Here is a 26,486-nt window from a genome sequence, read left to right on the forward strand (position 1 = left end):
CGCGGGTGGGTGGTACGCCTACACGAGCCGAGACCAGACAACACAGTGATTTTTCTTGACGATAACGCGGAAAACCGACCAAGGAAACGGTAGAGTTGCTTAATTTGGAGCAACTACCGCATGCGGTTTACTCAGCAGACCTGGTCCCTTCTGATTATCACTTATTTGCATCGGTGGGCCATCTACTGACCCAGTAGTGCTCACAGAAAGTGGAAGCCCGATAGGCAAAAAATGAGCTTCCACAAATTGCGTGAGAAACTTGTGCCGTTTTCACACAATAAACACCTAATTTTGAAAAAATTCGGTTTCATATTTGCAGACCTTCTTGAACGCAAAGGACATACTCTAACTTCATTTATTGGTGGGAGACATAACTTACTTACCTCTTATATCTCATATATCTAGTCTGAGGGATTACTTACGTTCGAGATGTATGTTATTTCAAAATACAACACATCGAGTGCAGGAGTAACTTTTGTTTTTGTGATTCGTTACTTTGCATTTTCAACATTCGAAATTGTTGCCATTATCACAAGCAAGAAGTCGACGCGATTAAGTTCAAAAGGTATCTCACCAATATATTAATTGATATCTTTATTAGGAGACTTAATATTGCATACTTATCAATTTACTTAGGTACATCTCTTTACAAACATAGTTTTTTATTTCTATGTACAGGAATAAAAAAAGAAGGATATACAAATTACAAAAGGTCACAGAGAATTTATCTCCAAGATAGGCACCTATCGAACTCAGCCCTTGTTAGATTATTATTTACAGTTATACACAACATTAAATTCTCAATTGACTAAATCTGATAGGCTTCACATAGTAAACATTAACTTTAGAAAAATGAAAAGTTTGATTGACAGCAAGTTAAACTTTACTACACCAAGATACAATCTTCTCCGTTGTTATGAAGTACGCCTGCTCATTAAACAACACCAAGCTCTGGGAATACCACAATTTTTATCACTATCATCAATACTAGTCCTCTTAACTACAGGTACCGGAAGGGTTTTCTCTAATTCGACGTCTTCTCGTTTTTCCGTAACGATCTCGTCGAAATTTGGCGAAGAATTCTTGATTGGGTGACGATTAGTTTGAATAACAGGTTCATGTTCTGGTTTAAGACAAGTCCTATCGCTGGTATTCTTGTTTATTTCCACGACCACCTTTTCCTCATCTCAAGTCTCTCCGATTCCAGGTTTTATCTCTTCTGGTGTAGATTTCTCTTGCGTTTCAGCACGAGGCGATTCTAACTCTTTTGTCCAAGTCGGGTCAAATTCAGAGCAAGTGTGCATTAGAGTGAAAGGCAATTTCAGTGACAGTTCACCACCCATTAAGCTCACAATTAATTTCACCTTCACGTAGTATGTTACGTAAATGGCGAATACGTTGCGATCTTGTGGGTTATCGCAAGCGCTAGTTACTGTTGACGCTAAACTTGTTCCTGTTTTTGTGTATGAGTCTTCGAGTGCAATCCAGTTTTTCGTAGAGCTCTTTGTTGGTATCAAGTTGTACGTTTGGGTTACTGTAGAACCGCTTGCTACGGGACAATTGTCTTTTACCGTCGTCGACGCCACAACGTTTTTAAATTTCCCGTTAGAAAACATACACACGTCGACGTGTTGAACGACAAAAACCTGAAAGTGCAGTAATTTGCATTATTAGTAGAATTTGAATGGTAACAAAATTTGCGAAAAGTTTCAAAAATTTTTTAAAAAAACATATGGATCGCAACGACAATGAATTAGAAGTGCGGACACAATTTTGCATTGCACTGAGATTACTTAAAACTTACCTTTATTCGTTTGACAGTTTTACTGCTAAGATTTCGTACTTGTAAAGTGATTTCTATTTCTTCACCGTGTGAGTAAATAGCTTTGTCTAAACTCGCTTCTAATTCAATTCTTCCATCGCTCAGTAAAAATGGTTTCTCGACGACCGCGTGTGGTGGAGGCACTTGGGCGAGAAAGGCTGCTAAACTTGGTCGCTTCCCTCCGCACGGGGGCTCAAACTTTTCAATTTGATTTTTCTGTAATGTTAAATTGTGCCATTAGAATATGAAAATGCCTACAAAGAAAAACACAAACTTAAAGTAGCCAAATCACAAACATCCAGGGGGTAATAAGTGTTTTCCCGCGAAATTTTGGTGCAGTCGATTTTCGCTAAAAAAAAGGAGGTTATACACTGCCTTTTTTTGAGGCCCGAAAAAAAAATTGTCTAAGTCTAAGTCTAAGTTCCTAGATTGGGCTACTAGTTCAAAAGTTACAGCCCTTTGAATTTTCTTTCGAAATTGGTTTCTAGTCTATAACTTTTTATTGAGAAGTCTGATCGAAAAAGTACCAATTGTTTGGGATTCTACGCACCAAAATTAATAAGAAAAAGTGTTTACCCGAGAAATTTTGGTGCAGTTGACTTTTGCTAAAAAAGGAAGATTATACACTGCCTTTTTTTGAGGCCCGAAAAAAAAATTGTCTCAGATCGACCCGGAAAAAAAATTTTCTTATAGAATGTGGCCTGTAGAATCCATAATTTCAAACAGTTCCAAGATTGGGCTACTAATTCAAAAGTTACAGCCCTTTGAATTTTCTTTCGAAATTGGTTTCTAGTCTATAACTTTTGATTGAGAAGTCTGATCGAAAAAGTACGAATTGTTTTGGATTCTACGCACCAAAAATAATAAGAAAAAGTGTTTTCCCGAGAAATTTTGGTGTAGTCGATTTTTGGTAAAAAAGGAAGGTTATACACTGCCTTTTTTTGAGCCCCGAGAAAAAAATTGTCTCAGATCGACCCGGAAAAAAAATTTTCTTATAGAATGTGGCCTGTAGAATCCATAATTTCAAACAGTTCCAAGATTGGGCTACTAGTTTAAAAGTTACAGCCCTTTAAATTTTCTTTCGAAATTTGGTTTCTAGTCTATAACTGTTTATTGAGAAGTCTGATCGAAAAAGTACGAATTGTTTTGGATTCTACGCACCAAAATTAATAAGAGAAAGTGTCTTCCCCAGAAATTTTGGTGCAGTCGATTTTTTCTAAAAAAGGAAGGTTATACACTTCCTTTTTTTGAGGCCCGAAAAAAAAATTGTCTCAGATCGACCCGGAAAAAAAATTTTCTTATAGAATGTGGCCTGTAGAATCCATAATTTCAAACAGTTGCAAGATTGGGCTACTAGTTCAAAAGTTACAGCCCTTTGAATTTTCTTTCGAAATTGGTTTCTAGTCTATAACTTTTTATTGAGGAGTCTGATCGAAAAAGTACGAATTGTTTTGGATTCTACGCACCAAAATTAATAAGAAAAAGTGTTTTCCCGAGAAATTTTGGTGCAGTCGATTTTTGCTAAAAAAGGAAGATTATAACACTGCCTTTTTTTGAGGACCGAGAAAAAAATTGTCTCAGATCGACCCGGAAAAAAATTTTCTTACAGAATGTGGCCTGTAGAATCCATAATTTCAAACAGTTCCAAGATTGGGCTACTAATTCAAAAGTTACAGCCCTTTGAATTGTTTTTCGAAATTGGTTTCTAGTCTATAACTTTTGATTGAGAAGTCTGATCGAAAAAGTACAAATTGATTTGGATTCTACGCACCCAAATTAATAAGAAAAAGTGTTTCCCCGAGAAATTTTGGTGTAGTCGATTTTTGGTAAAAAAGGAAGGTTATACACTGCCTTTTTTTGAGCCCCGAAAAAAAATTGTCTCAGATCGACCCGGAAAAAAAAATTTTCTTATAGAATGTGGCCTGTAGAATCCATAATTTCAAACAGTTCCAAGATTGGGCTACTAGTTCAAAAGTTACAGCCCTTTGATTTTTCTTTCGAAATTGGTTTCTAGTCTATAACTTTTGATTGAGAAGTCTGATCGAAAAAGTACGAATTGTTTTTGATTCTACGCACCAAAATTAATAAGAAAAAGTGTTTTCCCGAGAAATTTTGGTGCAGTCGATTTTTGGTAAAAAAGGAAGGTTATACACTGCCCTTTTTTGAGGACCGAGAAAAAAATTGTCTCAGATCTACCCGGAAAAAAATTTTCTTACAGAATGTGGCCTGTAGAATTCATAATTTCAAACAGTTCCAAGATTGGGCTACTAGTTCAAAAGTTACAGCCCTTTGAATTTTCTTTCGCAATTGGTTTCTATTCCATAAGTTTTGATTGAAGAGTCTAATCGAAATGGTACGAATTGTTTTGGATTCTACGCACCAAAATTAATAAGGAAAAGTGTTTTCCCGTGAAATTCTGTTGTGGTCGATTTTTGGTAAAAAAGGAAGGTTATACCCTGCAAACATCCAATCCGTTAATGATTATCAGATTGTTTTTGGTGTCCACGGTATAGATTGGTTCTTATTACAAAAAATTGATCGATTGTTGGTTTTTGAAACAAGCCTATAAGACTGGTAGAATTATGGAAAGCTTTTTTTGGAGTTAATAACTAGTAGTGGTCAATATCATATAAGGGGTTTGTACAGCTATGAAATCAATGAACATGCATTTGACACGAAGTGAAAATAATTTCCAAAGGTATCACTTGATGCTCAGAATCGCAAAAGTGCGACATGACCAAGTACATAATAAATACATACCTTATTGTTATCCTGAGAGAATCCTATCTGTTTCTGTATGTTTTCTTTCTCGTCAACATTCGAACCGGATTCATTTATATGGGAAGTATGGCATTCGGTGCTGTCCAACCCATTCGTAAGTTGATCTTTAAAGGAAACGTGTGTAGGGGTTCTATTTCCGGATATACCTTCCGGACTAGATTTATTTTTGGTATATTGCTCTGTTTCTGATCTAGCCAGGAGACAGTCCATAACATCTGAATCAGGATTATTTTCAGCTTCAACTTTACACTCGTTTTCTGGAGATAGCTCTTTTTCGATATTTCGACCATTCGAACTTTCTGATTCATTTTTCAAATTTAATTTAACATTTCTCGCATCCGTGCCGGACGAGGGCTTTCTATCTTCATCTAAATTATGTGTTGCAATATTGCTTGTTAGTGGTACACTTTTACAGGCAAATAATGGAATTTTGTGCCCATTTTTGCTGCGCTGCTTTGGTAAGTGTTGTCCAATATTGGCCGGATTGAAAATGTATGGACTAGGTGGCGCTGCTGCACGTTGGACCACTCTAATACCCATTCGGACCGTGGTGCGTCGGTGAAGCTTTTCGTCCAGCTTCTCAGCTGAAAATTAATGGTAACGTTACTTTAATTTTTATGAGAAGCATTCTTATGGCAAAGAGTTTTTTTTATTAACGAATTAGACCACTTTTGGTAATCACATCTGCTATAGATATGGCGAGCATTCAAAGGTTTAATTAGGTACTCCTCAAAACGGAAATGGTGCTAACTCTCTGGGAGTGAGGCCGTTATTGTGTGATGATTTTTTAAACATGTGGGAAAATTTAATGATTTTGGACAATTTTCTACACAAAATTCTTTGGACGGTGACAAAACAAATGGCGGAAACGAAATGCCATACTTTTCCGTGGGCCATATAGTCCGCCATACTCAGTTGAACGTGTCGACTGTTGGTTTTTTTTTGGGTGATTTGCTACAAATTAATTTTTTTGTGTGCATCAGCCCTCAATCATTCACACGACAATCTTCCTGCCATACCGCTCCGATGGGCCCGCATAGCCGCCATACCGCCGCCGCAAAGATGTAATTTTTGTTAACTAACTTAAAATTGCCAGATTTTGAAAAGATCGAACGAAATTACTGTTTGATGAAAATATCTCAATGACAGAACAAAATACGGCCAGCCTGATTTTTACTTCCACGCACTTGCATAACATGTTAAATTAATAAATAAAAAATTCTGTCCAACCGTTCACATTCTTAACAATATAAATTATAATATGTTAATTTAGAGGACTTCAAGTACTCGTAGTGAAAAAAATAGTATACACCACGGTCGAGAAGTCTATTACTTATTGCCTTTGCACCTTACATCTTGGTGCTCAGGCGATAATACTAGACTTCTCTACCTTGGTATATAATGTACTATATATAATGTACGACGGTGTCATAATTACAGATTTAGCATGGCCAATTGGATGTCATTACGGCTTTCATAAAAGCACTAGCGTTCTTATGAATTCATAAAAGCACAATTACTATTATTTTCTATAGCAGACGTCAAAATTGACAAACGCTATTACCATGACATCCAGTCGTATGAGCACTTGATAATTTTGAATCATAATTTATGAAAACGTTTAGATAACTGAAAAATCTGAGTAAAATCTATTTGGACCGTCGTAAATTAAATGTTGAATGATACACGTTCTATATGAACGTTATTAATGAAACTTGCGTTTCATTATGACGTTCATAAACGAACTTGTATCATTAATAACTATTAATACACCATCACATAATGTCTTCATTTAAATCGTGTAGGTAGCAAAAAACTCGAAAGTTGCTTATGATGTAGCTTCAGTCAATGTGTACCACTGTACATTGTACAAGCACGTATAGACATCTCTTGAGACCCATCTTCATTATAATTATTTACATTTCACCATCGTTATTCAAAATCAACCTCATATATCTTGCTTTTGAGCAATTCGACGGAGTAAACGCACAACCTACCTTTATTATAATATTCGTATCCTTTATTATATAATTATACATCGGTTCGGTGATGTATAGGTAACACGCATATATGTGTAATTTAAAATGTTTTCCTATATTTCCTCAAGTAACGAACAGAGCTAATGTCACAATTTTCTTTTATCTGAATTAGACAAAAATACCCAATACAGATATACGTTTGCATCCAGCCTGACAAACTGTTTTGATTTTTAAATGGAAAACTAATTTGAACATATTTCTGAAAACTTGTAGTAAGTAAGGTTCATTCAATTTTCTGTCCTAGAATCTCTCACCAAACCCTTATGCGACTCTAGGTCGAAAAAACAGCTGTTGATGTTTCGAAAAGCTGTATATTTTTTATTTCCTTCACTTTCAGTTATCAAGCAGTTACCGACCGACAGACATTTCTTGCACCAATAGAATCACTTTCACCTCTAATATGGGCGCCAATTTTCTGCAATTGCACATTCTTGTAATACATGGCGTCAAAAATAAACACATTATTTAGAATAATTCAAGAAAAAATTACAAAAAAAAATCACAGACGTAAATTTTAGATTAGAAGGAATCATTTGTTACAATCACACTGTCTCACTAATATACCCATTTTTTATTGCTATAATACAACACCTATTCTAATGAAGCAATGGGTCAAGTAAGATAACTGTAACTTTCTTCTTTGATACGTGGAAATTGAAGAATTGTAAGAATGTGAGAGAAACGAAAGAATTCGAAGAATCTGAAACATTCAAAGGAACGGAAGAATCCGAAATATTCGAACGATCTGAAGAATCTGAAAGATCAGAAAAATATTCCATTGAGAAACATCCAAAGTATTCGAAGTGTCCTGGAGAACGCGAAGAGGTCTGAAGTGTGACCAATTTGACATTTTTGTAAAAAAAGAACCCAAAGTATTTTACAATTTTCATGGAACGGGAAAAATAAAAATTATGAGAAGTTTAAAAATCAAAATAATCTGAGTTATGCGAAAAATTTAAATGATAAAAAATCGGAAGAATTATAGATAATAGAATCATATAAGAATGTATCTAAAAATCAAAAGAACGGCTTTCGAATCCGAGTTATACGACGAATCTAAAAGATTAAGAATGGGATGACTGAAAAGAAATGAAAAACTTAAAAACATTAAGATTTTGTTTGATCCACTCATCCACTGTGGTTTACAAAAAATATGGCCACCGTGTGGAATCTTACGGGAAGACGTATATGCAGAAACGTTTAGTTTACCCATCAAAAAACATATTCCACTATAAGACACTTTTGAAAAAAGATGAGTGGTATCAATTCTGACATGTCAATATAAGTATTGTTGTGATGATACACCAACCAACAACATTCGATATCATTGATATCATTTGGACTATTATGCTTGTGAAGACATTTGGGAAACATTTCACAAAGAATTATAGTAGTTCCTTTTAACGTCGTGATTTTTAGGTTGAAGCAGGTACCGATTAAATAATGGTCCACTACTGAAATGAAAAACAAGAATTTTTGCAAAGATCTTGAAAAACAAAAGCTTTGGGCGTAGAATGGTGAGAAGCAGAAACTGGGCGAATGTCAGCTATATACCGTCTGTCGCTTAGCTTCGGCCTGGCGAGTTAACACTTCATCCGGTAAACAGAGTGTCTGACCCGTATACGAAAACAGTGCGAATTCCAGGCAGTACAATTGCAAGAGCTTCAAGCCAAGATTTACCCCAAACAAAGGTACATCGAAGTTCAAAATTTAAATTGAACAGCACACTACCATAGGTATGTATAAATGCTGAAATTATTGTAACTGACACGACATCGAAGCTCGGCAAACAATTTCAGCAGAAAACTACAAATTGCGGAGCCAGAGTCTAACAAAAACTTGCCTTTGACTTCAGGACCTCCATAATCTGAAACCCTCTGAGGGCTCCACCTCAATGAGTACTCGTGCTTTATGGGTAAAAGCCATAGAGTCTAAATAAAAACCATCCATCATGCAATTACGCTTTGACGGCCGCATTTTTCTTGCTGATTTTGTGACGTTACCCACCGTATTTTAATGGCCGCTATTACAGAATTGGTATTTTTTCTTCTTTTTGCCAACCGTCCACAGCCACCTTCCACAAGACTTATCGCCACAGGTTCATAGAATAGAGGCGAACAAAAGACCAAAATAATATGATTGGAATTTAAAAAAATATATTTAGTTATTTATTTAATTTGTCTCGACTACTAGTGGCCATTGGCACGTTTACAAGTAGTTATTCACAATGCAGTCTGCAGTGACACTAAGAAAAAATTAATATGATGGAATTAGTTATGAGATTCAAAATACATATTGTTACTTCGGTGTTTTAGCTCAGTCATCTTATATAGCGGAAACCTATTGAGTAACGTAAATAATGTTATAGAATGGCTTGGATGGTTTTTCCATTTAGAAATTCGGAATCTTCAACTTTCGAAGGTTTAAATCTCCTTAACGACAGAGCTGAAATTTAAAAGGAAGCGTAAGTACATATATCGCACGAACACTTTGGAAATTACCACGAAGACTACCTCTGAAAGTGATAGATATTGTAACGGAAATGCTCTAGACATGACGTCGCCTTTGGCGCTCTGGAATTTTCTACGCGCGCGATAGTGGGATTGTGTAGGAATATTCGAGAATGTACGCGGATGTTCGGGACTTACATTGCTTGCGTGTATAAATGGTTGCGGACCGAACATCGCGCCAGTTTTACTACCGAACGAGATCGAGCGCGGAAATATAAATTGCGAAGTGTGTGATATAAATATCGATATAAATTGTACGGTTTTTATAGTGTTTTAGCTTTGTTTAATAAATATTGATATAAATCGAACCCGAATTTATAAATCACGTTACAATATGTATGTCGTAGAATACAAAATAATTCCTGCAAAATATGTTTGTTAAATGAAATGTGTATGTAAATAGCAAAATGGCTCATTAAGAGAGAATATGTAGCGCTACTTACACACCGCATTAGAGCAATAGAAATTATACTGTAATGCGCCTTAAAGCTCCACAACAGACTATTACGCCCTTAGTAAACCAGGCACGTGGGAGCAAAAACCGTGCAAATATATCTGAAAAACGCTGATTGCGCGGGTATAAGCTCTGTAGTTTCCTACGCATTTTTCGTTATTTCCAGAATTAATTCGAGAGTTGTGTCTCTATTTTTGTTAGCTACCGAAAAGAATATCCACACACAGTTCTGTTTGTATAACAAATTTAGACCTTTGGTTAATAGCACTTCTCATTTACAGCATTGATTTCTTCACTAATAATAAACACGCGTTGAGTTAAATTTTGTTTACACTAGTCATCTAATTTATTTTTGGCTTTTATCTGGATCACACCCCATTCAGTCACGTTAATTTAAATATTTAGTGAGATGGGGAAACATCATTATATTACATATAAACAAGAATTAAACAGGGGCACGAGTCGGTGAAGTTGAAGTGTCGACTTGAAAGGAATTAAGTTCCAAGTATCTAATAATTTTCTGCTCATCAGGTTAATGTGTAATTCAAATTTTTCTGACACTCCCACTTCAAGTAGTATTCTGGAAGTTGTTTTATATTACTTTTTTCTACAACTGTCAAAAAAACCTGTCATTTTCTGACGGATTTCGAAACGCGAAGTACTAGATTTTTAATCGGTTAATTAATAAGTAAGGTTGCCCTTGACAACGTGCGCGAAATCGTCAACAGTGAAAAAAAGTATTTCGCGCACGGGACAAAGTTGAACTTAAACAGCAACTTAATTAACAATCGGTTCAGTTGTAGAAAAAATATTGTATATAACGCTAGCGCGAAGTTATTTCGCGCATTTGACTTATATTTTAACTCGGCTTCGCCTCGTCAAAATACCTTCAGTCTCAATGCGCGAAATTGAACTTCGCGCTCTTGTTATATAAATAACTATTTATTATACCTGAATCACAATCTCCGTTTTAAACACTCAAATGCGTGCGAAAAAAGGCCTTTAAAACACACGTGCTTTAAAGTTGCTAAGTAACGATACTTCAAGTATGACTTTTGAAACTGTCATCTGGATGAAATAAAAAATCCTCTTAGGTCGCTTTCTGTAAATGCAGAACATTTCTTTGGCTTTTGTACCTATCCTTTGGTTGAAGCTTTCACAAACGCGCGTAATTTAGGGTATGCTTCCAAATCTGTTCCACTTTTTAATCGCAGCATTGCTTTAAAGTTTTGAATGAATGCACCAAAATATAGAAGATTTAAATACCTTTGACATTTCCTTCATATATGCCAGCATTATGGATGCATTTAAGACTGTATTCGTAAGTAACTTCCTATTCATCCATGGAAACAACTTTTCATATTCTTTATAATAGGCTTTACTGGAGTTGGATTTTACACCTACCAACGTTTGTTTAGATTTTACAACAACCGATTTAATGGACGGTGTATTATCTTTTTCAATGGAAATCGTTTAATTCACCAAGACGATGATTTTTATAAGCAAACGTCAAGTGACATTTCCATGGCAATCGTGAAATTACGAACACCCAGCCCACTTAATTAGACATGTATTCGAGTATAACGTCAATATGACTTCATTGTATTTCCTATTTTTAAATTATACTGCAGGTATAATAAAAAATACTATAAGATACACGTGTATAATTGGTCTTTAAAGCACTTGCAACGTTAAAGGCACTCCGCTTTGCGTCGTGCCCTTAAACTCGTTGCGCGTGCTTTAAAGACTTGATTATACACTTGTATCTTAATATACTATTAAATATCCCATTAGTGCCCGCTGTACTCGTTTGAGTACACTTACTTTGGGGCGTTTTTCATCAAGATTTGTCAGTGGACGAAGCAATGATTAAATATTTTGGCCACCATCCTGCAAAACAGTTTATAAGAGGGAAACCCGTGCGATTCGGTTTCAAGGACTGGATGCTTTGCAGTTACAATGGTTACTGCTACAAGTTTGACACCTACTGTGGGAAATCTGATTCCAACACGAACGATCAACTTCCTCTCTGGGGTCACGAGTTGTACTTTCATTGATCCAACTGATCACGTTATATATTTTGATAATTTTTTTACCAGTTACAATTTATTGGCGCAACTAAAACGGAAGGGATTTAGAGCTACTGGAACTGTACGGGAAAACAGACTGAAGAAATGTCCACTAAAATCAACAAAGGTAATGGCAAAGATGGAGAGGGCAAGTTATGATTTTCAGTTTGATACAGAAAATGAGATTTTAGTCATTAGATGGAAAGATAACAGCGTGGTGACTATGGCTACCAATTGTGACACCCTCCAACCAATGTGCAAGATAAAAAGGTGGTCAAAAGCTAGAAAGGAAAAGGTTGAGATGAATCAGCCTGCTGTATTTCATTCCTATAACAAATGTATGGGTTGATCTCCACGATCAGTCAGTCAGTACATACCGCATAGCGATCCGTGCAAAGAAGTGGTGGTGGCCCATTTTCACCCATATGATAAACATGGCCATGACAAATGCTTGGAAGCTTCACATGCTATGCTGCGATGCAAAAATGGACCAGCTTTTGTTCACACGGTATGTGTGACTCGACATTACCTTCGAATTACAAACAGAACTCAAGTTACCCGAAATAAACCTATTGTGCCATCTCCAGCATTGCAAAAGATAGCTTGGGACACTATCCAAGAAAACTACCCAATCAACTACGGTGTGCTGTGTGTCATTCTCGGATTCGTTGGAGCTGTAGCAAATGTAATACTACGTTGTGTATTGAGAGAGAATGTTTTGTAAAATTTCATACACGTTAATGACCAGTGTACTCATTTGAGTTCACCTTTCTAACTTTTGAAGAATAAAGTTTTTTATTTTTTTTATTTCTTATTCTTTCTTATATGTACTAAAACAGCCTACTACAAGAAAATGGCACCATTATAGCCTGCAGTTACTGGTTGGGCATTAATGGGATATGATCCAAATCTACCAATTCGTCTCCACATACACAGGCCGCAAATCTATAATTTTCAGTCGGTGCAAATGAGATGGAAAGCAACCGTGTTCCAATTTCAATCTGAAAAGTGTGGAAGAGAACAAACCGTGACACATGTTTATCTATATATATTTAGCAGTTAGCAGGTCTTAAAATCATCTAATTTTTATACTATTTCACACGGATTTCAATGATGATTATAATAATCACATCAATAATAATCATTTCACTTTATTAGGGTAGTTATCAGATGGAAAAATTTACGAAATAATTCTCAAGAGGGAGTAGCGTATTAAAGTGAGAATTAAAGTTAAAGTATTACTGTAGAAGAAATACAATACAACGACACATAGCGCTCCTAGCGAGTTCATAATTTTGCGGTGTCTGATGTCCTTTAGCACGAAAACAAAAACCTTTGGATCGATTACGCCCTTTTGGCATCTCCGTTAGTTATGAACCGAATTGCATGAAATTCAAAATCAGAATTTTAGCCATAGGTATAGTATGCTGCAATGTCCAGCTACAGCCATATCCAGGAGCTCGTTTGCTATATTTGTTTACACATTTATTATATTTTGCAACTACTAGGTATACTTAAAAGCACCTTAGACACTTTTAAAGTGTCACGAGTTACTTTAGCTGTTTAGATGTCTGATACTTAAGACAAATAAAATTCGGGTGCATGGCGGCGTATTTAGATTTACAAATTTGCCAAAAAATAGTTGATGATGAGTGGATCAAATTTCGGTAAATTCAGGAGTCGAACTAGAAAGAAAATATATTAACTGGAAATGTGCAACTTTTCATACATCTCTGCGTTTCCTGTATAAATTCCAAGCTTCAATCTGACTGATTGAAAACATGGACCTAACCTATTCATAATGGGTTTCAACAAAGCATCTGGCGTTATTAACCCTATCTGTCCCTATATTAACCAATCGGAGATTACAAACTCCAGCATGGTATTTGCATAAAAGCAACAGATTCGGTGTTAAATCGGCAAGCTATAGTAGTCCACATATGAAAGCATTGAAATACTTAGAAATGCTAGCGCCAATCATCCAACAAAAATGTTTCGCGTAAATTATTTGAACATCAATAAACCGCATACATATTTCAACCATAAAATACCGTAACGTAAATTTAACTACCTTATTTATTTATGTACCTACAATTAACCATTAATGAATTTATAATAGCCTTTAAATAGATTGATTTATAATAGTTTAATTATTATCGATTTACTTGCAAATTTAAAGCATGCGCAATCGTGAATTTGACCATCTATCACTTCGGAATCCAAATTGGAACTGTAAACAACAATTCAAGATGTCTATAATAGTCAACAAAAAGCTTCAAGAATTATAGAATCAGCTATCATATTTCATGGAAAGATATCGTCCAGAAAATTCGTTACGCTCCCCCCTGTTAATCTGTCGAGACTACGGTTGTATCGTTCCATAATGCGACCTTGATGCCGACACTTAAACGATGACTCAGTTAATAACGCAATTAACAGTCTTACGAAACGCGGTTCCTCTGACGCAGACCAATATTTTCACCCCGGCACCTTGGAACAGTATCTCCAAAACCGGAAACACGCGTTACCAACCTCATACATTGATGGTAATTTCTCTTAAACGATCAAACTGGAATTGAAAATCTTAAGGAGATACCCTGGAACAATTTGACGTCCTTGACCACGTGGTGAGCCAAAGCGTATTCTGCTGGCGCTGCAAACAAATCTTTACATTCTTCACGGACAATATCACAGAGTACTTTGATTTCCAGAGTAGTGTGGCAAATCTGTGCAAGTGAATTATCGTGCCCCCTGTCTCGCGTGTGGATCCAACGGATTTATGTGCATTACAACTGGTTTTCCTCATGGTAGTTTCCGTATCCCACATGCTAGGTCGATTATTCTCTTAACCACTTCGGTCCTTCTTAAGCTCTTTGTAATTTCGCCTCTGAAGACGTTACAACGAAACCAGATCTCCGGGTTGATAACCTGCCAGTTTGGGCCTTCACGTCGTACTAGCGCTAGCTAACAGCATATTAGAGGGAACTTTATCATGGATGCTCCCCAATTTCTGACGCACCAGGTTTTCGACGTACTCGTGCCCCACAGTTTCTTCTTGGTCGGGTTTTCTACCAAAGATCAAATCACACAGTAACCGGAGTTTCCGGCTAAAAAACAGTTAGGATCTGTCCTATAGTTTTCTGCACCCCATAACGACTCGCCATCAGGAATAAATATAGATAGTACTCCTAACGAACTTAGTGGTCGGACATAACTTTCGACAGGTATTTCCCCATGGTCCTATTCACACTTTCTACCATTCCGCTGACTGTGGGTTTGTGTTTTCGTCTTACGAATGTCCAATAGTTGACATAGGTTTTGGAATAGCGCCGAGTCTAAATGTCGATCCTGGTCACTGTCTAGTTTCAGAGGTAGGTATCTGCTAAAAATAGTGATGTTAAATTACACGTTTTTTTTAAGTGCGTAATATCACGTGTAAAATTACCAATCGTTTATGTTTTTTATGTATTTTATGTAATTTATGTAACTTCCTTTTTTTAAAAAAAAATAGTTATTTACCTTATGAGTATGGTAAATCAAGGTTTACGTTAACGAGTGAGATGTTTACTGCCGAAGCGTAGCTGAGGCAGGAATTTCGAAACGAGTAACGTTAACTGATTTAACATACAAATAATGTAAAACATTTTATTTCATACTGCTCTATTTCTATTAAAATACCATTTTGATTAGAATGTTGCAGGTACACATCACAGAATAGGACCTTCACAGAACAGAAACATAAATGGCGCTAAATTGTCACTGATTACAGCGTTTCCCGTGGTTGTACGGAGAACTATTTATCGCAGACTCAAATATTTTTTTGCAAAACCTGTAATTTTGCCCGTTACAGGAAATATTTTTACCGTCGATTTTATACGTACACATGGTTTTACACATGTCAATTTTGACTTTTGAAAGATTTAAAATATGAACAAGTTATGTGACGGTAAAAAGTGTTGTGTGGCGGATTGTAACGATAAAATATCAAAAAGGCACCGTTTCCCATATTTTGAAACAATGTTTTGTGCTTGGAACGCGAAGAAGGTTGAAGGTGCTGTTATTTTTTCCTATTTATTCAAGTTATGGAATTTATAAATTACCAACGGTATAGGCGCAAAAGGGTGTAGACTTGAGTTTTATACATTTATATAGACGTAGATACTTATATTGTAACTCGTTTTAGATAATTCAACAACTTCCCCCCTCGCTTCTCAAGTAACAAGCAAAGAGTAAGGGTTGGTAACAAAGTAAGCACCAGGATCAAGCTAACATTTGTTGTCAAAAACTTGTGTGACAATTTACTGAAACGGTTTTATTACCTCTTGGAACAAATAATTCAGTTCTCAAGATTTAACAAAAATATTTAGTCCAAACAGCAATTCAAACCAAATATTTCGTACAACAAATCGTTATGTAAGGATCTTTCTGCAAAGTGTTAACATCTACAAAGCGTAAGTGCAAATCACTTCTGAGTTTTATATGTAATTTGTAAACATGTAACTTAAGTTCTCTGTGTTAAATAATGTAATGTGATTGTATCTAAATACACTTTAATTTAATAACTGTGTATTCTTTATCGATATTTATGATTCAAATCGAATTGGAGAAATGACTTCATGGCTTTAGAAGCTGGTCACCAGATGGCGCTACTCTTATTTTGATGATTTAGTTCACAGTACACCCACCAGGGTCCGCCAAAATACCTTACAAACATAGATATATAAATACATAGATACAGCCATACCCTAACATAGTTCAAAAGGACGTACCATCTATTACCATCACTTTCGGCACATTAATTACGTATAGCGCTATCCTTTATAGAGGTACCCTGAGCATGGAAGACAAGATTCGCATTATTTATTATAACTGTCAATCAAATTGTTAGCACAAATCACACAGAAAATTATCAGATTTGAGACTTTACAACATAAATAAACCGCCTTTTTATTTATTTAAATCGCATAGCAGCAAGAAATGTTGCATTTAAAATGGAAGATGTTACTTAGAAAGCTGGCAAATGAAGAATTTGAAAAAATTACAGCTGATAACTGGAAGAAAGTGTGTGAACATGTGGAAAGTGATTAATTTAAAAGAGAAGTTACATTTGGTTGATGTTGCTGAACTTTATAATAAGTGTTAATAATGACAGTGATGATTCGAATTTGTCAATTTCATCTGACGATGATTCGGATTGTGAGCTTTTACAAACGTAATGAATGTTCACTAAATGAGTATTATCACCAATTGGATATCATTGTTAAGGTGTTGTATTTATTTTAAATAAATGTACACGTGTAGCTTACTTACTACAATTAGCACTATAATTTCAAAAAGAAACCCCACCGAATGGACATATGCCGAAAGGTAGGCAAGACGCGTAGCGACCAAAATTTGATATTGCACGCACACACAGTCTATAAATCTCGTTTTCCTAAGAATATTGCACGGATCCTTCTTTGTGATCATGATACAAACGCACTGCATCAACATCATATAGGCCAAAATGATAATTGGAAACGAATTCACTTCCTGTCGCAACTTAATTTCCTTTACCATTACGCCTAAAACCATACAATTAAAATTAAAATGTTGAACATAAACTTTACTTACTTACGGTTTTTTTGATATTCTGCAAGCCAGCAATGAATTCACTGCAGCACATCATGCCAAACAAGGTAAACATAATCCCAAATTTGAATGGCGTAGCTCTATGTAATAAAACTATTTCAGGAATAACAATTATGGACGCGTCTATCATTGTGGCAAGCACTAATGTTATTCGTATTCAATTGATAACGCAATAATTACATAATATTTAGTGAAAAAACCGCCCATCATGTTTAGGGCGAATATTTTTAGTTAGATTTGATTTCGCGCGATCGTGAAAAGTGTCAACTGTCACATGACTTATGGGACGCGCTAAGTTTGTTTTAAGCGTCCGATCCGCGTACGACATAGTGGTTAATGCAATAAAAAGAGATAGAACATGTTTCATCTTGGTTAGAAAGTAATGGAGAGATGTACAAATTTCTTTGATATGTTTTTTAAAAACCGAGGTACGTTTGTTAAGGATGGCTGTATCTAGGTATTTATATATCTATGCTTACAAATTTGTAACATTGCTGTTTCTATTCTGAGAAGGCCGTATTCTGTGGTACACATTAAAATAAAAGCAAAAGTCGATCACTTGATTTGTTTGATCTGACAGTAGTTTGACAAATATCAATATCAATCAATTAATCAAATATCACGTTTAGATGGATGTCAGTTGCGGTTGCTAGGCAAAATTTCCAGTCTGGTAAAAATTTTCAGTCTGGTAAAATACGATTTACCAGACTCAAATCAGTCTGGGAAAGCGGCGATTACTAGATAGTATGAAATAATAGTTATTTACGTTATAAGTCCGGTAGGTTACTTGTAACAGTACGAGTTAGACATTATGGACGAGGCGACGTCAGGAGCCGAGTCAAGAATGTCTTAAACGAGTACTGTTACAAGTACTACCGGACGTATATCGTAACGTATTTTATTTCATACTGTAAGTCTGTTTTGTATCATTATTTCATTTCAAAGATTACAAAATTTCATCATATTGTAAAAATCGCATTACCTTGTTTCTGTGGCAACGGCCGTTGCTATAGTTTGTAGTTTGTTGACAATTGAATTTTTTTCACTGAAAAATTGACGTTATAAACGTTGAGGAATGTTCCACTGTTCCCGATACAATCCTGTCGATATCTCATGAAGCAACCGAAAAGTTGGTTCCTAAGAAGTCGGCCGCAAGGGATGAAAAAGAGTACTAAGTGTTTTGCCAATTGAGGAACGAACATGGGGCGAAACAAGTAGAGGAAAAAGTCATGTTGGCATACTTTTTGGACGCAGTAAGTTTTTGAATTGAGATTTTTTTGCCTGGGTTTCGGTGTTAAAAGCGTCATGGAGCATGGAAAAGCTCATCGACGGCAGAAAAATACATCGAAGGCTCGGTAGAAGGAAAAGTTAAGATTGCCCGTATGATACAACTGATACAAGGCGGCGAAAATTTCATTGAAGTTCTACAGCAGAAGGAATCAAACATTACTAACTCGACATACAGTAATAACCCAGGCGTAGTGTTGAGGGCAATACAAATTGTTTCATTACAATCAATGTTAATGTTTGAAATAAAGAATTACAGCCAAATTTATGTTGGGGTTTTTAATTAATTGTGTGAAGATGTCAAATTTGATGTATACAAATAACAGTCCGGTAAGTGTTGCTTAGAGACACTTACCGGCTCTGATGCTGTAATAACTCACCTACCGGACTCAAAATGATAGTGTAATCGAACATCTACCGGACAGTATGAAATAAACGTAATTTTACAGTAAAATTACCAGTAATTTACGTTTTTTACGTAATTTACAAATATTTTTGTAAAATTGCCTGTCATTTATGTTTTTTATGTTTGTTTTAATATTCCATAAACCTTTTTGCATTTTGTGAGTGTTTGAAAACAAAAACACTTGCTAAATTATATAGTTTGGTGTATTAAATAAAATACCCAAGCAGTAGGTATTTCGCCAACACGCGTCGTTTGGAGGAAGAAGTTCCAGATCGCGAATTAGATGCTGCATCATCCTCATTAAACCAAACTAGATTCAACGGTGAATCGTTTACGTTGGTAGTACCGTTGATGGTCTGCGGTAGTACCGATCAAAATGTATCAAATAGGTATTACATTTATGTAACTTACAAAAATTACGGTTTTTTAAATAAAAAACGTAAGTTACGTAAATTTCATAAAAGACATAAATTACTAAAAACCGACCGACTATTTATGTTAGCGGCACTAATAATACACTTTATTTTTACTGGCAATTTTCTTTGTTGTAATTCCACGCGACAAAATGAGTCAACTACTCCGTTTCCCCTGCTCTATTACGCCGCACACGTATACTGGAAAGTTTCCTAAAGGATCTGATTGCTAACACTCACTTTCGATGAACTGGCATTTAGTAACAAATTTGCAAATTCGAAACTTATACGCCCTCCCAAACCAAATAATGAACGAAACAACCTGCCCGCTTTTCTAACCAATTCGTAAAATGACTTCTATGCAACATACTTTTTTTTACAACTTGGACCACAAACGCGAATTCTTCACAACTTTCTAACTTAACCACTGGGTCGCTATGAATTTATTTAGACCGTCTTCTGACCAATTCGACTAACAAAATGCGAATTAACCAATCTCTTTTGGGCCGTACTGTTTACCAGCTTACGGCTAACCTTCCAATACCATAACTTTTAGCTCGACTGCTAAAACGCGAATCCCTTACTTGTGCAAAATAATCCCCTCTCTGAATAGTCAGTAACGCCCACTCCATGGACGCGGTATTTTATTAATTTTCATTGATTCAACCCGCTACCAGGACTGTATCTGACTTTCGCATTTTGCTTGTTTTTTTTTATTAAGCTTTATTTAATTTGATGAGTTGCAGAAGTAACAGAACACGACTAATCTCCAGCGTGTAATTCCAAACCATAGCCAGACAATGAGGCTACAAATACGATTTAGAACAATTATCCCATTGATAAACATGGTAAGATGACGAAAGCTCACGATTGTAATAATCGACAAACTAAAAACTGGAACTTATCATGCGTTTGTTTGGGGGAATACTTTTAAAACCTTAACTCCCTTACAACTTAGAAATTTTACTTCCGCGTAATTCGACGGTAAAAACACGCAAAAAATTTAACTCAAATAAATGCTCTCGTTGCATAATGATCCGTATATTGTGTTTTATCTAGTTCCTTACAACTTCCTATTTTTGTCACTTCTTGTCTTGTCTTGCAAATTTTTTGCAGATCTTGCAATGTGTGACTGTTTCGTATAGGAGTTTACTCAATGTAGACTATTAATTCGGTGAACTATTTTTACCACCCGCACGTCAGTAAGGGATGTATTGTATTGGGGTAAAAACATGACACCCTCCTTTTTTTAACACAAATACACGTTTTGAAGCGTCAGAAATCCGAATCAAACAAAATCTCGATGATGTCCGTCTGTCGGTCCGTCTGTAGTCTCATTTCCGGCTAAACGGCTGAATCGATTGGAACCAAATTTGGTACACATACGTGGTGTGAATATAGGATGATGTGCTCACGAGGCAGACGAATTTCGGTCTCGGTTGCGCGCAGTGACGTCACCAGAGAGTTTTCCCATGTTTGTCGTATAACGTTTATAGCGTTGATCTTTCATCCGATTGTTTCAACAAAACTATTAATATCCAAACGGACCTTGATTGTAATGAATCCACTTGTGATTGTGAAGGGCCAGAGTGCCATAATTCTGAATTTTCCTCTTCCACGACCACCTTTTAAATATATTACAAAAAAGAGAACAAAAGACGATGCTATTTCTAATGAAAGACTTAAATTTATAGCAGGATATGTAGCGTACAGATTTAAGGATAAGTACTTAACTTTAAATTTGGGAACAAAAACCAAGTTTTATACAAGAAATTGATCTCCAGATTGGATTGAATTTTTGTCAAAAGAAGATCTTTTCCACCCCTGCACATTTAAATATACACTGAAACATATTGAAACATACTCCACAGTCCCTGAACTGAACTGAAACAAATATTTTCAAGATCGCTCGTCAAGACCTTGAAAGAAGTGCGAGTAATGCAAGAAACTTCTTGTCTTGTAGTGAGTTTCTTGTCTTATCGTACAACGCCATGCAAGAACAAAAATCACTTCTTGTCTTGCGCAAAGACACAAAGCAAGGATTGTTGATAATTATCTTAATATGCATTCATGTCATTACCCTTAATTTTGCTATACAGTGTACTATTAATTTGTTGGCTACCGGTCATTTCTTTTTTTCGCAGCTTATTTTTACACGGTGAACTACCTTTTTCAAAACTTGTTTTTACAATGTAATTTATTTCAATTTTTGTAATATTGTATGGAGTGTCGTGTTTGTAGAGCAGTATCATCTGAAATCCCAGCCACTTAAAGATAGACCTCGAGATAGACACGAAAAATTAAAACAACAACATTATTGAATAGAGAATGAAGAGACCTTTCAAACGGTATATAACACGGCGGTACTTCCCATTGGGCTTTGTAACTGTCTCTCGATGGAGGTTGAACGTATAGGATCACGTTTTCACGTTGAAGAATGTCAATTTATAATTTAAATCTGAGGTGTTTCGGGATTTTCTGTAAATATGTACAGTAACCGAAATAATGAATTTATACCATTTAATGAAAAATACGGTAAAGGTAGGAAACGGAAAATTGACATTGATCTGCTAGGATTGAGAAAAAAAGCATGGGTATAAGATGGCAATCACTCACATTTGCGCGCTTTAATATTCAACTCATCCATTCCCTTTCCCACAACATAATGTTCCACCGGTTCATAACATCATCTCAGCTATAAAATAAATTGGCTTACCTATATACGCTCGAACATCGTAACTCGTACCAATAGGGGCTCCACTATATTCTTTTGCAGGTACTAACTGTACACTTGGGGGCGCTAAAGGCGTAATTTCCATACTAAACGGGTAAGCATTGGGACCCAGTCTTTTTAGAAGCGCTTCCTGAAAGAAAATAATAAGGCGTATTAGATGTGTGGCTTCTTTCCTGCTTGCTTTATTAAAACAAATTGAGGAAAAATGTAATACGTTCCATGTTTACGCATAAGATTTAGACATGACGTTAAAAATTCTTATATTTTGTTCGGAATATTTGCGCCCATAAAGAATTTATTCCTCAGTAAGTAATTAAATTACAAATCTGTTGGAGGGAAAAATTTTCACTTGTTATTAAGGTAGAATATTGGAATATAGGAATATGGTGTAACACATATACGTTTTAAGGTAGGTGGTTTGAAATTAACATTACAGCCGTGGTAGGTAAAGCTTTGAGAGATTGTATATGACAAAATAAACATTTGAAGAAATCGAATTCTGAGAAACGCGTCTTGTTACAAGTATCTATCACTGAATTCATCATTTCACTCATCGCCTGCCTCCTTTTATGTTGAGTTAGCAATTTAAAGATAACTCCTTTTTGTGAATTTTAAATTTATTCGAGATATAGTTCTTGCGACTTCTGGCACCCCTACGTGTAAATGTACATGATTTCGAATACAAGCGTCTATACGTGAACTGTTTAACTAAAAAATATTTGGTCAATTTTAAAAAAGAGCGTTTTAGATCTTAGTTTTAGAAATATTCTACATACACGCCACGGAGAGTATTGTAACAGTTTATTTTCTTAATTACAAGCATTCACGGTATATTTCGTTGAATGATCTTCGTTCTTATTGGGAAGCAGTTTAACACATATCTCCCTCTATTATTGGAAATTGAACCACTCAATTTTAGCGCGCATTTTGCCGACACCGTGCTCTTCGTTTGCCGACCTTCGTCTTCCTCTGTCTATTGTCAGTAGAAACAAAGTGCACTTCATTTTAATTAAACAGCTAAAGCGTTAGTTTAGAACGCATGGAATTTAAATTGCCATCATCAATATTATAGTAATTTCGGGCGATTGGATTCATTAGTGTTAGGGATTCCGGAAATATATTTAGTGAACGGATTCACCTATAACTCTTATGTGAGGAGGATATAATGGCGTTTTTTTTTCTTCTTCTTTGTAAGTATGTCATTTGCATTTAATGCCCTTGCTTGTATCTGGCTTGAGGTTTCGGCTCACATTTCTTGTATTGCAATTTCCATCGATGATTGTTGCTTAATCTATAATTCGCCCTCCTATTTAAGAGGCATGTACATTTTAGTTTATCAAGAAAGAGGGGTTACCTTTGATTTCTGTTAGGGTTTTAATTTATGGTATCAGTTTAAGGACCAGTTCCAGTTTCAGTGTTAGTCCTATTTTAAGTTTCGGAGGCGTTTTACCTGCATTTCTGTCGACGTACGAGTTTGAAGTTGATAACCTTGGACTAGCCTAAACATTTGTTTGCGACTGCCGACGCCTTTGACACAATATCTTCCATCTGCTGATAACGAGCGGCCCTTTGCTAGAAATGGCTCACTGGATCATGAGCGAGATGTGATAGACATCTTTCGTAACTTTTAGCGTATTAGTATTAACTATTTTTTCCTCTTCTGGGCTATATGCTATCAGTCACATTCAATTAATTTGTTAACTTCTGAACCTAATTAGTATCTTTGAGATGTTAGTTAAGTTATGATCGAGTTAGACACGCGAATGTTATTGCAGACCGCCGTTTCCTGTGATAGAACCTTATTACAAGTAAAGCGAGGCCCTTCATGGGCCCTTGAGGCATTCTTCAAATAATTATATACTAAACTCTGCGTCTTGGAAGGTTTTCTTTTGTTTGCAGGTTGTGGAATCCGAGATCTGAGCTTACTTCTTGGTGTCACCGTTTAATTTTAATTTTATGTGAGCGTTGATTTTTTATGTTGGACTTGTACCTGGCCCGGAATATCAATTTATTTGTGGAAAGTTGCAGAAAGATCCAGTAATCAATTTAATCGATCCTTCTTGATTGGAGTTTTGTTAAACTGGGAGATTTCAATTGGAAAGTCAAGTTACCTACCAAGATTTGTGTGTGACATAACATATTTTCCAATATTTGTGTGCTATTCCATTGCGGATTTTATTTTTGATTTGACACTGGGTGTGAATAAACCAGTATTTTTTTGGTACCGGAATTGATTTGCACTATTATTACTTACCCCAGGGAGAGTTACGTTAGAAATTGAGTGGCGCTCAACCATTGATAAGTGTAACAAAGTTACGAAGATCATTATTACTCACAAGGAACTACCGCTGTGGAAGATTCTCAAGCTTTTATTTTGTGTTTAACCCTGTAGTCCAGGCTATGCAATATTTTTTGACAAAAAAATTAGTTATCGGTTCGAACCCGGTTTTTCATGCAGGTGAAATGATTAGAAATTGGGGAAAAATAATTAAAACAGCTGAATTTCCCGGGAGTGGTGGAAACTGGTGTTTTGCAAATTATAGCAAAACTATTAAATTTAAACGAAAATCCTGACGAAAATGTTCAACGCAAAAGTTATAGAGAATAAAAAAATGAACAACTTTTGTATCTGCACTATTTTCAGATAACCTCCCATTTTCCTGGAAAAACCGAAAAAACTGTTTTTTTTTCGTTTTTTTATTCTTATTTTTGCAAAAAAAACATGAAAAAGTCGTAGGGGTTTGAAATTTGGAAGAAACATAGCTTGTTCATAATTTTTTTGGACCCGTAAAGTTGAACCGTTTCCGAGATCTCACGATTTCTGAAAAAACTACCTCTTTTTCAAAGGGATGAAAAATCTATTTTTATTCATGGTACACAGTTGCTCCAGGTAGCAAAAGTAATGTTACTACAAGCTTATGGAACAGTCAGCTGGAGCTGTAATAAAAAATCGGTTGCCTTCTGTCAAAGATTTCTTTGGCATGTAGCTTTGTCTGAAGCTTTAAAAAACGCGTGTAATTTAGGGTATGCTGCCAAATCTGTTTTGTTTCTTAATTGCAGCACTGTTTGAGGTTTTGAACGAATGCACCAAAGGAAAGGATATAGAACATTTATATACCTTTGACACTTTCTTCATATATTCGATGCATTGAAGACTTTGTTCGTACGATGCTTCCTATTCATCTACGAAAACAACTTTTCACATTATTTATAATAGGTTTTACTGGATTTGGATTTTGCATCTATCCACTTTTCTTCTGCTTCTGCAACAAGCCATTGAATGAACGGTGTATTATCTTTTTCAACCGAAGTCATTTTATTTACAAAAATGGTGATTTTTATAAGCATAATTCACATTTCCATGGAAATCATGGAATTACGAATAAACAGTCCACTTATGGCGTTTGCACAGACAAATTAAGCTTAGCTTAAGAGTAGCTTAAAATCTATGGCAACCATAGTCTCAATAGTCGTTGCCATGGATTTTAAGCTACGCTTAAACTAAGCTTAAATTGTCGGTGCAAACGGCCAATAATTAGACATCAATTCGAGTATATCGTCAATATGATTTTATTTATACACATGCACAAATCTTGTGTAGATAAAGCGCATTTAAAAAAAAAAGTAGCACAGTAGCATGCTATATTCGATCTTTTCTTTGTTGTTAGATGATTAATGGGGAGACTTTCCTCCGACATAGTGTTTTCGAGATATTCGCTCGTAAAGTTTTGACATCACCATCATCCGACAATCTGTTCTTGAGATATAAGGAATTATTTTATCCGATCGTGATAAGGAGTCGAGGAGGAGACTATGGTTGGTAGAAATTAAATCCTTTTGCTGAGACCTTTCTTTAGAGTACCATTAAGATAAAATCAGTCAACCCTTTTTTGATAAGAAGTCAGAAAGTAGGGCGGTAGTTGGTAGAAAACAGAAATAGTCGCGCAGGAAAGTTTGTACAAACCAATTCATTTCGGAGAGACCTTTCACTAGAATACCATGAAGGGTAGAACGTGTGTTCACCCCTCCCCCCTCCCTATTTTCAATACTGTTAGGTACTTGTACGGTATGCGTATACAAATTCTGAAACCAGTTGGTTGTCGCATGTAAAAGTTATGAACGTTTTACATTCAAAAACTGCGTCTCAGGAAATAATTCATGGAGAGGCCCAGCGAAATTTAATGGCCGTCTGACACACCTTTAAGGTATACGCCACATATTGCAAAACATTTCAGGACTCTAGGACCATTCAAGTAGTTCAAATCCGCAGAAGTGGGACCGGACGGACGGAGAGACGGACGGACAATAGCACATTTTTTTATTCTTAAACAATACGCTAA

At 35.8% G+C, this 26,486-nt stretch overlaps 1 protein-coding gene across 1 annotated transcript; it reads right to left on the bottom strand.

Moving 5' to 3' along the window:
* Nucleotides 1–579: 579 nt before the first annotated feature.
* Nucleotides 580–25,297, bottom strand: LOC116164577 (phosrestin-1-like). The gene is made up of 5 exons (XM_031478771.1): nucleotides 25,265–25,297; nucleotides 22,129–22,276; nucleotides 4,583–5,187; nucleotides 1,805–2,038; nucleotides 580–1,646 (listed from the first exon to the last, which is right to left on the bottom strand). Exons 1-5 carry the CDS (start codon nucleotides 25,280–25,282, stop codon nucleotides 1,188–1,190), a joined length of 1,464 nt encoding a protein of 487 aa, XP_031334631.1. The 5' UTR covers nucleotides 25,283–25,297; the 3' UTR covers nucleotides 580–1,187.
* Between the last annotated feature and the right edge of the window lie 1,189 nt (nucleotides 25,298–26,486).

Source organism: Photinus pyralis, unplaced genomic scaffold (assembly GCF_008802855.1).
Source record: "Photinus pyralis isolate 1611_PpyrPB1 unplaced genomic scaffold, Ppyr1.3 Ppyr1.4_LG2, whole genome shotgun sequence".
In the NCBI taxonomy this organism is placed as follows: Eukaryota; Metazoa; Arthropoda; class Insecta; order Coleoptera; family Lampyridae; genus Photinus; species Photinus pyralis.